Source organism: Solea solea, chromosome 9 (assembly GCF_958295425.1).
Source record: "Solea solea chromosome 9, fSolSol10.1, whole genome shotgun sequence".
NCBI classification, from domain to species: Eukaryota; Metazoa; Chordata; class Actinopteri; order Pleuronectiformes; family Soleidae; genus Solea; species Solea solea.
In genome coordinates this window covers 20166992-20184584 of record NC_081142.1, presented here as the reverse complement: position 1 = coordinate 20184584, position 17593 = coordinate 20166992, and the positions used below count along the sequence as shown (strand labels likewise).

At 41.6% G+C, this 17593-nt stretch overlaps 1 protein-coding gene across 2 annotated transcripts; it reads right to left on the bottom strand.

Annotated features, from left to right (window-relative positions):
- Positions 1 to 1079: 1079 nt before the first annotated feature.
- b3galt2 (UDP-Gal:betaGlcNAc beta 1,3-galactosyltransferase, polypeptide 2) lies at positions 1080 to 16902 on the bottom strand. 2 transcript variants are annotated; one of them, XM_058639076.1, is made up of 3 exons: positions 16675 to 16902; positions 16043 to 16543; positions 1080 to 3357 (listed from the first exon to the last, which is right to left on the bottom strand). In XM_058639076.1, exon 3 carries the CDS (start codon positions 3071 to 3073, stop codon positions 1754 to 1756), a length of 1320 nt encoding a protein of 439 aa, XP_058495059.1. In that variant the 5' UTR covers positions 3074 to 3357; positions 16043 to 16543; positions 16675 to 16902; the 3' UTR covers positions 1080 to 1753. The 2 variants fall into 2 exon arrangements, with proteins under 2 accessions (XP_058495059.1, XP_058495058.1); XM_058639075.1 differs by having other exon boundaries at positions 16043 to 16902.
- Positions 16903 to 17593: the final 691 nt, after the last annotated feature.

Below are 17593 nucleotides of genomic sequence, written 5' to 3'. Positions count from 1 at the left end.
ACACAGTAAATATGCACGCACGCACATACACACACACACACACACGCGCACAATTTGAAAATACACTTCAGTCTGGTGACATATGCTTGCATATTAAATTAACTTTTTCTACTGTAACAGAACTACAGTGTATAATTTATGTAGTAATTATGGTATTTTGATGGCCTGTAGGCCAGTGATTGTTTGAATCTAAATGTATCAACATTTTAACGATGTGTATTTTTGTTATTAAAATCCTCCCACATTGATACATTTTATTCAGAAATGCTTTAAATTATTTTTAATTGGCAAATGTTACCAAGCTAACAACCAGTTTGTCATTTAACAGTGGCATTTAATAAAACAAAATAGGTAGTTGAATAAATTACTGAATTGAATTAGCAAGTCTCTCTGTAACAATTACTTAGGAAACAAAGGTATTTAATAAACTCACTGATTGTACCTAAGCTCAAAGCAGCTGCATGCGGTTCTTGGTTTCCAATAAGCAGCGAGGTTATGGCGTTATTGTTAGACTTAATATTAGGGCTGCAACTATAAATCAATTAATTTTATAGTGGATTTTCTGATTTTTCAGCTTCTCAAATGCTTTATGGACCAAACGATTACAAAATAATCGACAGATGAATCAATTATGACAGTCATTGTTAGTTGAAGCCCTATGGATGCAATTAAAACCATTTTGTTTTCTGACTCATGATCAATTACATTCTCATAAAATGTGTAATCACTCCATTAAAATGAATGATAAATCAGATAACTTTAAATTAAAAACAACGTTATTCATTTCCATGCATTCTTTCATGAATTATCTGCATGCGTATCCTACACCCTGGACAAATCACCAGTCCATCACAGAGACAAATGACCTGTCACACTTACAGTCCCCATTTAGAGACTCCAGTTCACCTAATCGCAATCTACATGCCTTTGAACTGTGGGATGAAACCTGAGTAAGGAACTGGGATTCAAACCGCTGACCTGCTTGCTGTGAGGCAGCAAATATTGACCACCATGTCACTGTGTGGCCCCTGAATGAAGGATCCCAGAGAAAAACACACACACAGTTTCCAACAAAAAAATGACTTCAATACATTTAATTGTTAATTGATTCATTGCACATTTGCTCAAGTGCAGTCATACTCAATGTAAAGCTTTAAAAAATACAATCTCAGTCATCTCTTGATGTGATTCTGGGTGATTTTTGTGTCGATTTTCTTCAAAATAAAATACAGTACATGACAGATAAACCTTAGTGTTGTGTGAAGTAAACACAGAAAAACAGGGCAGCATAACTGGTCAATGTCAAAGATACTTTCATTCATATTTAGGTAGTGTAACTTTTGACATAATACACATACATTTCCCTTTGTCTGTGTAAACACGATCGTGTGTTTTGTTTTTCATATTTCTAAGATTTGTAGTGTGACATACTGTACTACCCTTTGGTAGAGGAGAAGCTACACATAAACTGTAGTATAAATAATCACCTTTCTGTTGGCACCTGAATAATCATGAACACAGACATGGCCTCCCCTCAGAAACAGCTCACCACTTTTACAATAATTAATAATGTTTTTTTCTCAAATTAAAAAAATAGTTTGGATCATCAACTGTACACAATACCAAAAACAATGTGCTTTTTCCCATATAGTGTATAGTGCTTCGAGTTCAACATGCCCTCCAATGGCTGCAGTTAGAGTGTGCCTATTTCCCTTCTTTCTTTTTTTGAAGTGGGTGTTTGTCACAGGACGTATCACGGAGGTCTCTCCCCGTGAAACTTTCGGTGTCTGTACCTGCCGTTCTTGTCCTTGATCACATTGATGCAGGCGTTTTGCTTGTTGCTCTGCAAGTGGTTCCAGTACTTGATGAGTTCATTTGGGAGGAACTGATGTGATGTGATCAGGTGGCTGTACTTACAACTGGAGTACGAAACCCGCCAGTGGTTGAAGAGGAACTCATTGGGAGGGGGTGCCGGGTCGATTCGCAGCTTTGCCAAGCAGATCCCCACGTAAACATCCTCCAAATGCAGCCTGCGTATGCTAAGAGAGGCCTGGTAGATCAGCTCGGGCAAGTCCCCTGAGAACACATACCCCGTGCCTGAGCAGAATGTTGGGTAGCGCTCGCTTGGGTACAGCTCCGGCGGCATGTACCACTTGCTGTCCTTGTTTCTGTTTGGTGCATAACCCCTCATCAGGTAGCCAGTGAAGTATCTTTGCTTAGGTGGCAGCTCAGGCTTCAGCAGCTTTTGGATGAGATACTCGGTGTTGACAAACATGTCGCTGTCTGTCTTCATCACATAGGAGGCATGTGGGCAATAGGTGGCCACCCAGTTCATGCCCATCAGGGTTTTGACGGTCAGGTTGTAGTAAGTGTCCTGGTAGTCCTGTTGAATGATGTCATGGTAAACACGGCTCTCTTCCTCGATGCTGCTCTGAAGGTAGGCGTCAGAGCTCTTTCCTTTTCCAAGCAGGAAGATACGGACAAATCCCAAGCCCATTGCTACACTCTCATTCCCCCATGTCTGACGGATGGCGTTGCGGGCAGCAGCCTGGCCGGGTTCTGCGGCGATGAGGAGTATGAGGAAAGGCGTGGCATCCTTGCACTTGAAGGGTTCATTCAGGATGTATCGGTAAGGTTGAGCACTGAGCCTCCCTCCAACACCCATCTCCTTCTGTAAACTGTTGTTAGCGCTCATGGAGTCCCCGAGCCCCATTACACCCATCCTGGTTCCTCCTCCACCTCCTCCGGCCTCTCCTGCCATCCCATCTGCCAGCAGAGAGCTGAGGTTGAGAAAAGTCTTTGGCCCTGCATATCCTGCTTCCTTCCACAGGCTCCTCAGGGAGCTACTTTGGTTAGCTTCTCCCTTGGGGCTGCGAAATCCCCTAATGGTGTAGGTCAGTGGGTTTTCCCGGGGTCCACTGCGTCCTGGCAGCCAGTCCTGATGACTGAAAAATAAAACAAAGGTAAAGAGCAGAGCCAGTGAGAGGAGGCCTGCCACATGGGTCCGAAAAAGTGAACGCTTAATGGTCCAGGTCATCTTGATGGGACAGCAGTGCCGCCGTCTCCACTGCATGGTGCAGATTGGGATCGCAAGAAATTGCTGCTGCTCAAGAATGGGCGGCGGCGGCAGTCATATACAGTCACTTCAAACATGTGGTTGCCAACAGTCAGAGGGTCTGAGCTGGCAGATGGGATGGAGTGAGTGGAGAAGGGAACGTCCGAGGCCACCAGTGGAACTTGAAGCCGGTGGAGTTAGGAAGGCACTGGCACAGTAGCCAAACACGGGGGTCTTGCTCTATGTCTTGTCTCCTTCAGGATATGATAAGGGTCACCTCCTCTGTGTTTGCTCTCTCTGATCTAAAAAGTGGGAAAAAGAAAGATAAATCAGCAGTGGCAGTGGTCCAAAAACACCTCCTATCCACTGGCACGGAGCCATGTGTCAATTGTCTCAGTTGCAGATGGGTATTTTATCCTACTTGTGGGAAGCACTGACGTTTCGTTTCATAATCGTTTTATTTATGGTTGGTTATGGAACACACAGAATAAATCAGAATTCATTTCTGTCAGATACAAAAGCCCCAATTACAGCTTTCTGTGGAAGCAGTACCCACTTTGATAAATGGTACTTTTGGTAAACAGACTAAACATTTTGAAAGGGAGAGGCTGAAACAATATGATAGCATCGCAGCATCTTTGATAGGACAGGGTTGTAGAACACAGCAAGCTGTTGGGATAAGGCTTCCAGGGCAAATAAAATGGGGGATTATGAAAACACTGTTGCAGGCATGTCAGTGACAGAGGGGAATACAGCTGCTGCAAAGCATTCTGTGTACACAGTGCATCTGTGTGATTGCAAAAACAGGCACATCCAGATGTGGACCTGGTTGCTGAGATACAGTACAAAACACAACATACTCTCTATGATCACATTTTCTATTTGCTTTACACAATGACAGAAAAAGGTTACATTTGAGACCATCATGAACTCATCTCACTGTTGAGAACATCTAAAAAAAAAAAAAATAGTGAGCACAGACAGTTCTTTGTGAGCTGGTGCTGGCACACCGGTGACTGCCTCTTGCATGCCATTATTCAGCTTAATGCCGAGGGCAGATTTATAAATTGCAGGTTCGCTCAATGTGGTGCCGGCTAACACTTCACAGAGCTGCTTGGGCGAGCGAGTGTCATCAGCCCCCCACCACGCATGGAAAGCGAGGGAGGAGATGAATCTGTCAGAATGAGTTTTCAGGGTCCAGGTTCTGTGGAATGCACCAGCTTCTAAAGACAACAGGCTCCAACCTACTATTCTCCTTGCACCCTCAGCTTATCTCTGCTCCCTGTTATCAAGCTTTGGCCACCCAGGATGCTACATCTTCAAACACAAACAGGAATAAATATCACCATACATACAGGATCCCACACATTTATACACCAATCCATCCTTACACTTAATGGCAAACCACAATACAATGTCAAAGGCTTGTTTTGCTTTGTTAATTTGAATGATATGAATAATTGTATTTATTTTTTTGCTATCTATTGGGGAGCCCATGTCAAAGCGGAAAGAGAACTTGGATTGTGACCAAAAGAGTTGCCGATTTGAGTCCCCGCCAGGGCAAACCCCTGACCAAGGTGCCCAATCCCCTTTGCTCATTGTTAAATGGACACTGTAAATTACCCCAGCAACACTCCTAGTGCACTCCTTGTGCCGAATGCAACCCTCCTCCTAAAAATCTCAGCCAAATAAAATATGCGCATCATCTGTGGCGATCCCTAGAGAGGGAGCAGCAGAAAGACGAAACATATGTATATCTTTGCTGTCTTATCTAATCTATCTAAACACAGAACATCGAGGTCAACGAACAGCACCCAAATGTATCCATGCAAATGCACACATATGTACACATAAGACCGCATCCGTTGTCCGCGGGGAATTGTGTACCAAGGAAGGGCAACAAAGGCAATCCTGTATACAGCCATTGATTCTTTAAATCACCACTGCAAATAATCAGTTTACACAAGCACAATTTTCTTTTCTTCTTTTTTTTTTTACCGTGCACTGTGTATAATCATATGCACACCAAATACTGCACACATAATCATTTTTTTGTGCTCAGAGGAACACACAATAACCCTGAATCTAATGTAGAGCAGACTTAATGATATACACAGAAAGCACACACTGCACACATAATCACTTGTGTGCATAGACACATAATTATGTTCACACAAGATACCAACATCATCATTGCTGTGCAGGGCTAACTGGCACAACACACACACACACTAGAGAAAACAGAATATGCCAGCAGAAACTTGCAGGTTGTGCTGTACTCCAGTGAATATTAATGTAGCAGCAGTGCAATTCTTGAATCCATCCATCCTTCCTTAGTGGGTGTATTAATTTAGGTTCGGCTTGTGTTTCCTTTGTGTCGCTTTGCCTGCTTTTTTGATAATTTTAAAGATATGAAGCAACTGGACACTTTTGTCCAAATGCTACATTATCAGCTCAGCGTGGGGGCAGATTCCCTAAACTTCCCATTATAATTTCCTGCTATATGTTTGCTCGTTCGCCACGACAACTGTCAAGGAACACGATAACCTTTTCAGCCGAGTGAGCTAGCCCAGCGCAAGCAATTACAGGAGAATGAGAGAGGCCAGGGCTGGCTTTGTTTTAAAGGTTAACATACTTTACATCGAAGCATATCCAGAGCTTGAGACATTTCTCCTGTCAACTAAATGAACATCCGGTTACATTTGAGCTCTGATGAAGAGCACACAGGCACACAAACACATATTTATATACATATATGTACACATATAATGGATGCCCACCCACCCACACATTCGTGTGTAGGCAACCATGAATGACTTTATATTTTTTTTTTGTTTGCGATGTAAATGTCATCTCGACTGCTACACCAGGCATCAATTTTTACTTTTCAGCTGTTCCATTTAATCTGCCTCTCCTCATTAATTCATTTTCTTGCCTCCCATCAATGTCACTTCCATGCAAGACAATTAGTCACACTAGCACTAATTAAAGCCCCAGCAATTCTGCAGCGGTCAATAATTACAACAAAGGCTGGGAGAGTGACACAGCAGTGAAATATCAGGCATACCTTATAGGGTTGTCTCTGTCAACGTGGAGGAGAAAAAAAACAAGACCTCACAGCAAGGTATACCAGTCTCCACAAGTACTTTCCTGTGGTTCCACGCCTACATAAACGGTCTTGCCTGTAAATGCTTCCACAAAGTGTGTAATGCAAGCAAAAACACTTTTGGTGATGTCGATAAGAATATGACCTTCATTCAGCATTATTTTTTTTTCCTGAGGAAAAATACAGGTTCTATGAGTGAAGCTGTTCACAGAGTCTGTTCACTGATGTTAGAGGTGAAATTGTGCCTTTCTGAAACTAGGCTGACTGAATATGTGAGGCGACATTGCTTTAAAGTGACAGTCGTCATCCAGTCACCACATCATTTTCATCATTTTGAACTTGAACAAAATTTGTGTAAGTGTGTACTTGTAGGCATATCTTTGTGAGGTCCAAAAATTACAAAACCATCTTTGAGGAGGACATTTTGACCATGTGAGGACATTTTGTCTGGGTCCCACAACTTTAAAGGGCTTTTTCAGGGTTAACAACTGGTTTTAGAGTACTTCCACCCCACTGGTAGGTGGAGAATAAGCCCCGCTCACCAAGCAGAAAAAACAGAACAACAGAAGTAGGATAGGATCCAAGCCTCAACCTGGCAACCCTCTAACGGGCTGACGCCCCGACTCCCCTGCCCAACGAACCTTTCTAATCAGACGTGTCCAAGGCGTCCTTCCTTCCTTTCTTCCTTGTACCGCTACCCATTGGTGAAGTGGGATACTACAAGACCCTGGCGTGTGAGTACACCAGCGTCCAGGGTATGTGCACGGAAGTATACCACAGGAATTGGGTTTAGGTTAGGGTTAGGCACTTAGCTTAGGGTAAGGTGCTAGGGAATGTATAATGTCAATGAGGTGCTCTCACTAACATTAGGAACTGTTCTGGCATAAACACTGACCTGTTCAGGACCAGTAATCCTCACGGAGACCAAAGCCTGGTCCTTATGAGGCAGAACCTCATTTTTACTTCACACCACAGATTCATCCTAGTATTTTTTTTGGTGGTTCTGTGTGTCTGTCTGTTTGTTTGTGTTGACGCACTTGCCATTTTGACCAGCAGAGGCCGCCAGAGGCTTGTTGCGTGAATGGGGTGAAGTCTGCCATCTCTGATTGCCTTGTTGAGGATTGGGTTGAAGCTATATTTAGGCTGTGCAAATAATTAGAGGAATAGTTGCAAGATCGAGTCGAATGTTCTGATGTGCGTATTGCTCTAGTTGGCTGAAAATTGTAGGACGTGATAATGACCACAGATAATGAAATAATTCTAATAACAATAGTAGTATTACAGAAAACAGTAAAACAATAGTTGGCATTCCCAGCTAAGAAGTGTTGAGGCTCATGGTTTTCATCAAGGTAAAGAAATAACAGCTCAGAGTTCTTAAAACAAATTCCTTGATGTGTGGAGAACTTCATCAAAGAAGTTGTGTGTTAGCTGACGCAGAACCAACACTTTCATGAGAGAATAATTTGCCCATGACCTCCTCTGTGATTAAAATGGTTGTAACTCATACATACATATTTTAGTTTTCCCAACCAGACAACATCTTCAGATGTTTCTGTACCGAGTAACATAAACCCACAAGATATTCATCCTTAAAAGACGAGGAAAGATGCAAATGCTCACATTTCAGAAAAGAAAAGCAGCAAAGGTTTGGTATTTATGCCTGAAACGTGACTGATTTATGGCAGATTCTCAAAACATATGCTCATTAGCAGCATAAACTGAATTAGTTGCACAAAGCTAATCAGTTAATGTGTCTCAGTCATCCTTCACCTTTAGGTTTTCCCTGCAGTATGAAGAAGAAATGTAACAAAGAACATTTACAAAGAGTATCAAGACTAGTGCTTCATAAACACGGATACAACTTTCACATTGTCTCATTGACTCAGTTTGCTTTCACTGCAGTACCCAAATACACAACAAACTTTAATGTATTGCATCTGCAAAAATCTGACTCCTTATGTAGTATTTCAGTGTGAACCTGGGGACACTAGATTCAATCTGGGACCAATATTGTCCTAATTGTTGTGGATGCATGTGTTATTCAAATACAGTGATTTAAATAAAACTAAAGCCCTTCTATATTCAACAGAACACACACACACACTGGACATTTAACTGGCCATCTCAGCTAAGTGCAAGTAAAAATAAGGCAAGCTCAAGTAATGATAGCAAAGCAGAGCAAAGGTCACAGGGATCATGTAAAAAAGACTTTCAGAGATCAAAACCACAGGGGAACAGGACACAAGGAGCAAACCAGAAGTAGCAAAACAGATCTGAGGGAAAAGGGTGAGTATATATACAGACTGGGAGGGGCGAGACAACAAGACACAGGTTAAACTAATTAGGGCGGGGCAGGTAATCTAAAAGGCGGGAAAGCAGACAAAGACCAGGAAGTGACATGACAAGAGGTGAAAATAAATAAAATAAAACAGAAAATCCACAAAAAAACACAACAAGAATGAAAACACAACCCTATTAAATACAAGAACAAAACAAATTCACCAAAACTGGTTAGGATTGTGACGAAATCACACACCTTATAAAGTTCACCTTAGTTGTTTTTAATACAGTGTCTGTTTCCAGTCGTTGTTAGCAGTAGTGACTCTGCCTTTCCTTGGAGAATACCAACACACCAACCAAGGCGAGGAATCAGAGTTAAATGGGACAAGCATGAGCTCACTCAACAAAATGGGCATTTTTGTTAGAGGGAGCCCAAATAAACAACTACACTTAAGACAAAAGCCCCCAGTAATTGCATTGCGTGTTATCGAGAGACAGCCAGATAGATGGGCAAACAAGTTTTGTTATTCCGAGATAAGGTATTCATTTATCATTATCACCAGAAAATGAGCCTTGTAATCCTGACACAGCACATTAATTTATCTCATAATCGTGATAACGACATGATTACTCCGTGATCTCAAGATAACGGAATGAAAAAAAAAATATAGAAGCAACCATGGCCACTCTCAGCTTCCACACAAAAAGTTGGCTATAAAAAGCAGACTTTGCAACCTTGTCTAGCCCGTTCTCAATACAAGAACCCTAATCTCAGCCCTTATTTCTTGGCCCAGTCTTATCCTGGTCCATAACCTTAACCTCGGTCCATTTCTTGGCCCTAATCCTAACCTAGTACTGCTCTAGTACCCCGATTATGTTCCCCTATTGCCATAGAGGTTATCAGTTTGTTATAATAATGTCTGCTTGACATCTGAATGAAAAGCAGGCTGTTTGCACTGCAATTTAGCCTTAACTCTCCAAAAAACCCTGGAGGAGGACTCTCCAACATCTGTCTGGTGAGAACACTGTTGTTAACACCAATGAAAGGGGCCAGTGCAGAGCAAGAAGAACGCCCACTGCTTTGTTTCTATTTAATTTGAGACTCTGCCCTGACTCTCAAGTCTTCACTGACAGCATTTTTGTGAGGCAAAAAACAAACAAAGTCTTAAGCAACACCATTTCTTTTTTCTTTAGAAGCAGCTTTTACTTCACATCCTCTCTGTGCAAGCTCCACTTTCCTTGTGTTAGCAAGAAACATCTGAACAAGCTTGGCCTACAGAGAGACGAGTTTTGGGGATTTCATATGTACTTTTGTGATCTGCTTTTTATTTTGTCTTTTAAAGAATCGTCTCAGGAATTCAGTCCGAGGCTCAGGTTCAGAGCAAACACTTGAAGGCTGTTTGTGAGTCCATGCCTCTACCCTCAGCGCTGCTGGAGTCTCATCTTAATCCCTCATCATCCTGAGCACAAACCCACTTCAGCTGCACAGCTCCTCGACATTTTACAAAACCAGGAATAGTTTTACATGATCGAGGGCTGCAATGATCATTCGATGAATCGATTTCTGAATTACTCTTCAACTATTTGGACAATGAGTGACTTTATATGAGTCAGAATATGTGTTCTCACGAGTGACTGAACAACACAACAAAAGTGAACAAGAGACTTTGTTATGGCAAGACAGAGATAATTCTTCATTAGTCCCGCAGTGGGGAAATGTATATTGTCACAGCAGCAAAGACAGCAAAGATAATAAATAATAAACATGCATTTCCAAGAAAGTACACTATAGAAAGATATCAACAATACAACTATAAAGTTGTATAGTTGTATAGTAAAAAAGAATGTAAGTTATAGACAGTTTCCAGAATATATACAGTAAGGGCTTGATATTACACATATACATATATAATAAACATATACATATATATATTGCACTTATACAATTGTAAAATTACAGTGTATTTGAAACCTAAAATATAATATATAAATACATTTAAAAAATACCAGCTCAAGAATCAGCAAGTATCAGAACAGGATTCTCAAGGTGGATCTCTGCTAGTAACAATCTGACAGCAGCACCATCAGCTGGAAGGAAATGGGGTTTATATAAGCTTCACTGAGTTTCCTTACCCTGACACGCTGACAGTCACTGCATGCTTTCTCTGGGACTTCAGATGTGCTGTGTAAATTATGTTAATACACACATCGATGTAAAATAAATTAGAAACTAAATAATAACAGACGGGCTGTCAGAACCAGACCCATCATTTCAAAGTAGGCACTTTGTCCTGCCTGGTAAGCTGTGATGATGGCATAGCAACAATGCTATCCATTGAGGAAACATTAACAAAGAGTCATCAATGAGAACAAATAGATCATAAAGAATCATGGAGACAATACAGTACAGAGGAACCTCTCGGGCTCACTGCATCTGTGTTCACGGGTGACACACAGATACCAAGAACAAACAAACATGTCCACTGTGCAACAGCAAATGATGCCTGTTCCAAGTCTCAGGTCTTGCGAATAATGACGATGATAGTAAGTATGTTAAATCCTTTTTATATAGGAATTATATAGGTAGTAATGAAAGGTCCCCATCTTGCTCTCTATCATTCTATCTCTTCTAAAATCTGATTTAAATGCATCTAAAGGGAGATGGAGAATTTTCAAACAGCTTCAATGGCAAATACATACTAAAAAAACAGATAAAATCAAATATTGGATAAATTATTAACCTATTTTCATAATGACACAGGAGGTAGGTTCTGGCCCCCATTCCGGCACATCCCATAATAGAGCCGTGGTTTTTTACCATCTGACTGCAGCAAAGAGCTCTCAAAGACTGCCAAGAAAACAAGCGTAGTGGAGGTGAGGGATGGCATTGTCACTCTCCCTAACTTTAATCTCTCTCCATCTGATTCGGTGAGAGTTATCTCGCATGTTTCTTTTAAGCTGTAACGTAAAAGACAGCAGTACACCTCTGTAATGCAGTCATCATGAATTGCCTTTATCCAACACGTTACCAATGTCTTTGTTTGAACTGGATTCAAAGCAGAACATTTATAAACTGAATCGTATTTAACAGATGTCTGAGTTCAGATGATGCTGACTAAGCCTATCCACACCAGTCCGTCTGTGTTTGTCACTTTAGCAACACTACACACAGGAAGCAAGAGATGTATGTCAAGAGAGGCTTTGTGCTACTAAAGCGAGATAACTGAGCACTGAATAACTGAAAACGCGAAGAAACGTCCACGTGAAGAACGCACAAACACTACTTCAGCCAGGTTTGACAGAGCCCCAGACACAGTACACGACAAATGTTAAATTGTTTCCGTTCATGGAGACCAAACAGAGGCAAAACAGAATCCAAAAAAAGGAATAAATAATTAAATCACTAAAACTGCAGGTTTAAAATTCAATCACAAATATATAAAAACAAATATTGTCACACGATTTAAAGTGACAGTTGACACAAAAATGCCACTACGCTACAGTGAAAGTACTTAAGACAGATAGATTTGTTCAAGGAAATGCGATGGCGGAGAACCCCTTTGTCAGATAACTACCCATTCAACCTTCAAAAACAACTCCATTTGCTGGTAAACAAACAAGCCACCAAAAACAAACGGAGGAAATGTCTGTAAAAAGAAAGAATCAGACCGAGCACGCAACAAAACAAGGGCAAACATTGGAGAAGCTAACTCGATGCCACTTTTCTACTCAATAGGTAAATACTTGTTATTGTTTATGTACAGTATATATGTGAATGTGTATGTTGGTGACCGTAGCATGAGCACACTGCATGACGTGCTTCTGTGGTGAAGGATTTGGGCTAACATTAGCTCATTTGTAATGATAAGTCTAATATCAATAATTAGCTTTGTTTGGTTATAAAGTTGTGAAATATCCAAGCTTTTTTGACTGTTTGCTGTTTCACCTGATATTTATTTCAGCCTGTGCGGCTCAAGTTTGATGTGGTGGTTTACTGTTTAGCAGCTTGTTTGTTGTTGACATTGAAGTAGCATTAGCTGTCTGCTTGTTATTAGCTTGTCTGCTACGTAATGATAAGACCAGGCCTGACTGAATGTTTGAGCCTCCCAGACTGTGGCGTTTGTTTACCGTTTGTTGCGATGATTTAGTTATATGAGCTCTCAAAGTATGATGATGAAGGACGAAGGGCTGTCCCTCCCTAGCTGCAAAGACAACAGACGACCCACATGCTAAGAAGCATGCTACTGCTAGGTAGCATACGGTTAATTGGGAATAATGGCTATATTCAACACAATTATGCAGCAGATTAAGTAGTCCTTTTGATTCAGAGTGGACAAATGTTTTCCTTTTTAGCGAAACCAACGTGAAACCAACGCGTCACCCCTCTTTTCACGTGACACAGAAAAACTATTTGTTACGCCAATCCAAGTTTGCGAAAGTGTAGCAACTGAAGCAACCAGCCCTGATAAAAATGGACAGGAAAAGAGAATCTGTAATTCATTTTTTCTTACTGTTTTGCTTATGTTAGCGAGAAAACATCTGAACTAGCTTCACTGACACTGTAGACAGCGATGAGTTTTGGGGATTTCCTTTCTACTTTTATGATCTGCTTTTGATTTCGTCTTTTAAAGAATTGTCCAAGGAATTCAGTCCCAGTCTAGGTTCAGAGAAAACACTTTTAAAAGAAGTCTGTTCGTCCTGGGCACAAACCCGGTTTATCTGCACTACTCCAGGAATAGTTTTACATTAACCTATAAACTAGTGATAAAACCTGCCACAGAATTACTATTAATTGGTCACCTCATAAGAGTCAAAGTCTGTGCCCTTCATGTGGTAAACTTCAGCCCCACCTCTGTGTGACCAGCCAGAGAGTTTGTTATGGCAAAGACAGAGAGACGGTTCCTCAAAAGAATAAATAAAGAAAAAATTCAACAAAAAAAATCAGCACAGGAGTCTCAAGGTGGATCTCTGCTACTAGCAATCTGACAGCAGCAGCATCAGCTAAACCGAACATTCATACATGTTTTGAGGGTGGGAGGAAACACGCAAACTCCACACAGAAAGGTTGCACCCAGCACCTTCTTGCTGTGAGGTACCAGTGCTAACCACAAATCCACCGTGCCCGCCCAAAATAATACAGTTTCCCTGACACTCTGATGGTCACTGCACACTTTCTCTGATTTCTGGTGTTCAATATAAATTATGTAAAATAAAAAAATAAACAACAAGCAAAGTGTCAGTACAGTGTCTGTGCTGATGACTTAGCAGCAGCGTAGGGAGGAAGTAAAAAGTCTCAGAAGGCACCACACTCTCAAACGAGCAAACATTATCAAAGAGTTCAAAACTGAGAACAAATAAATCAGAAAGAATCGTGGAGACTACAGAACAGAGGAAAACAGCGTATGACATCTCAGGATCACTGCTGTTGTGTGCATTGGTGACGCACAGGAGGTGTAAAAGTGTAATGTTTTCACAAGCTCAAACTTTGTCAAACTGACAAATGCTGCTAGGAAAAGAGAATAATAATGTTTTTTTTTTTTTCTGGAGTAAAGTGACCCCTTATGAGAATGTTTGGTGTATCCTATAAGTGACTCAACTAGGATAGGGCCGCTGGGATACGGAGGATTGCCTTCCTGACAAGTGATTCAGGAAAGTTGAGCGTCACTGGATGATGGATTTCTCTTTTTTTTTTTTCTTTCACATTTCATCATGACACACTGATCAGATCTGGGTCAGGCCACTTGAGCCCTCTCCATCACACAACATAGAGTCTGTTTGGTTTTATTTGCCCTGGTTCTAATAAAAACAAAACTAGCGTGTTTTGGCTCCACCCTGGTGCAACAAAGTAAACAATCCCCTGACAGATTTGAATCTCATTGTACAAGTGTATAGTTACAATAAAGGCATTCTCTTCTTCTCTGTTGGTGCCAGTGCATAAGCAGGAACCATGTCTCTGCAAAGGTATTTTGCCGTTGGCTAATTCACAAATGAATATGGAAGTACACTAATCAATGCAGCAAATAATTTAATGGTTAGAACTGTGTAATCACAACAATTGTGATCTTGTTTTCATATTGTTTTTGTGCATGTATTTAATAATATTTAATACTCCTTACCTTATTTCTACTTGTCTTGAATAAAGGATTATCTTATCTCATCTTATCCTACGTTTTGTTGAAGCCAAGTCGTTTTGACACTTTTATTGTTTTTTTTTTTACTTTGGTTATTTCAGTGATATGAACAGTTGGCGGGGCAAAACACACAAGTCTGCTGAATCAATTATCCTCTTAAACAAATACGAGGAAAGTTTTATCGTTAAACATCTACTAGTTGCAACCTACGCCACTTTTTACTGGCACGGTGGCAGATATCCTATATCTGAGCTTCAAAGCTAGTAATTAAATTGTTGTGTACTTTAATACACAAGCAGGTGCTATTCAGACTATAACTATGAACATTTAGATGTATTTGTCCTTTTTTTTTTTTTTTTTTTAAAAAGGCAGTAACAGCAGCATTAAACAGACTGCAAATACTCAACTTAAAAAACAAGAGACACCTGGGAAATAAAGCTCTGGCAGCTCTAAGCCACTCAGCGACTGAAGTAAATATAATCATACTTTTTTTTAATTTAATTTTTTTAACCCTCAGTGAGAGTAATAATGAATCTTTCTCTTTACAATGCCGCCCCAACTTTCACCATTGGATTTCAATCCGAGCAGTATTTCTGTTTTGCTTCATTAATAAAGCCCAGCTGAATTCTCTATTCTCCTTGCATCGGCTCTTTCTCGAGGACGTCGGTTCAGATGCCACAGCAATAAATTATGAGGCGGTTTGAAAATTAGACCCTATTAAAGTTTCATAGTCTAGTGGGCAGAGTGAACACCCAGATGGTGAGCTTAGCTGCTGTTTTTTTTTTTTTTTCCTTTTCTCCTCACTCTCTCTTTTCTTTCTTAAATGTCCATCTCAGCAGTTAACAGCTATCCCTATACCATGCACACAGCTTCCACTGACAAACTGCTCAGGCAGCTGTGCGTGATGAAGTGGATAAAAAGCCCTGTTAATTGAACCGGATCAATGAAAACCCCTCCTGGCCTTGCCTCTTGACAGGTCCACGTAAGTGATTCCTAAACTTGATTCAATGTAAACTAAGACAAAATGGACTATATTGAACAACCAGTACATGTAGTCACTGAAAGGTGAGCGAGGAGGAAAAAACTACTCCATCGCTCTGGGCAAGGAGAAATGAAATCTGTCATCAACATCCATCTCTATAGAGAGTCAAGTAATAGCTAAATTAAAGTATTCTTAATTTCTTGAGGGGTATGTCTGCCTTGCACTTCTGCCTCAGGGGTTTTCTGTATCATGGGGGGGGGGGAGAGGAGCTGCAGTACTATGGGGTCTGAAAAGTGCCAAGTGGAGAGGACGGATGCTGCTAAAGGAAGGAAATAGATGGAGAAACTGATGGATGGCTGCATGCATACTAGTCAAGGCGGCTGGCAGAGGTGGAAGAGCTGGGTGTAATGGGTTGGAGAGGAGGGCGGGGAAGGCTAAATGAATAATGAGGATGTGGAAGGACTGATGAGACGTGCAGAGCCGTGTACCTCCTCCTCCCCTTCATGCTGCTGCTGCTGCTGACGGGGCTGTGGTGGGCTGAAGCAGCGACTGGACCCCGGTGCCTTCACTCGCCATCACCGCCTCCACGGGCTTGCATGCGTCTTCTTAATCACACGGACATCTTGGATGTGCAGCAAAGTCCCCTGCCTGTCCTCCTCATCCCCGCAAGCTCACCCAACGTGCAGGTTTCAGGTTCTCCTCCTCCACCACTTCTTCTCTTCCCGTTCTTTAATACTCCTCTAGCCCTCACTATATACTTGGTCAATAATAATTTAAAATAATAATAATAAAAAAATCCTTCACTGTAGTTTCCTCGTCTTATCTTCACGCCACTTCCCGGAGCCGACGTTCGATGTGAGAGAAAACACCCGCAGCATCCTGTCCGCTTTTACCCGGAGCTGGAACCGCTGGAAGGATGCGAGGAGAGGAGGAGAGCGGCGGCGCAGGAGCAGCGGGAGCGCGGCTGCTCCTTCACGATGCTCGGAAGCCTGGGGCACAGTGAACAAAACAAATAATACAAATAATAAGAAAAAAGAATATCTTCCCTCCACCTATGAGTCCATGTTACTGCAAAAGCATGCTCCCAGAGTCCCGGAGAGAGGGAACAAAGCACTACTACCTTCTCCTCCTGCCCGCTCCTTGTTTTGTTTTCTCCTCTGCCGCGGACCGAACCCAGTCTCAGCAGCCGGGCAGAGCAGCTGTTGGTCCGGGCAGGCTCTGCTGTCAGACACCTCTACGCTGACGGAACTCCACCACGTCACTGCATTCTTAGCTGAGCAGCTCACGTGACCCTCCTGGACGCTCGCGCTGCGTTTGCTGGCTTGGGTTGGGTTGGATTGGATTGGGTGGTGGGGACAAATCCCTCTTCCCTCTTTCACCGCACACCCACATACAACATTGTTTCATAAACCTGCCACCACCGCGCTCCTTAAGGGACATTCATTATCGCGTTTTAACGCCTTACACCATTATGTTTTACCGTCTCCTTAAAGCTGCAGTGCTTATCGTTTAGAGAGTTTGGTTGCTGGTGGATCTTATTCCCACTCTCTTGGTGCTTTATGAACAGAAGCTACGTGACATTGTTTGTATGCCATGTGATGAGGGCCATACATGATTTTTTTTGGGAAACAAAATGAAAAGAAATAGAGTTTCTGAAATTACAGTCAAAATCAATTCTGACTTTAATTTTTTTTTTTTTTTTACATTTGTCCCTAATCCTCATGGAGCAACATGAGATTAAAAATACTGCTTATGACCATCATGATAATCAGGCCGCCTGGATTTATATTGATTTATGGCTGTAGAATTGCTTCTTTTACCAAAATAATTTAGGAATGACGGTACTGAGAAGCTGACGTCACAAATGTGTGACCAACTGGTAAATCTTGTCTGTGATTGGACAGTAGTTCCACGGACGTCCTGAGAGCTATCATAATGACAAGTATATTGGCGCAAAGCTCTATTTCTCTTTCCGGTATCTCTTTCCGGTATCCACCTATCTGCCATCTACCGCTTTATCCTCCACACAAGGGTCGCAT

Coding starts and splice junctions, on each gene's coding strand:
- b3galt2 (XM_058639075.1), bottom strand. CDS start 3,073: ATGCAGTGGAGACGGCGGCACTGCTGTCCCATCAAGATGACCTGGACC.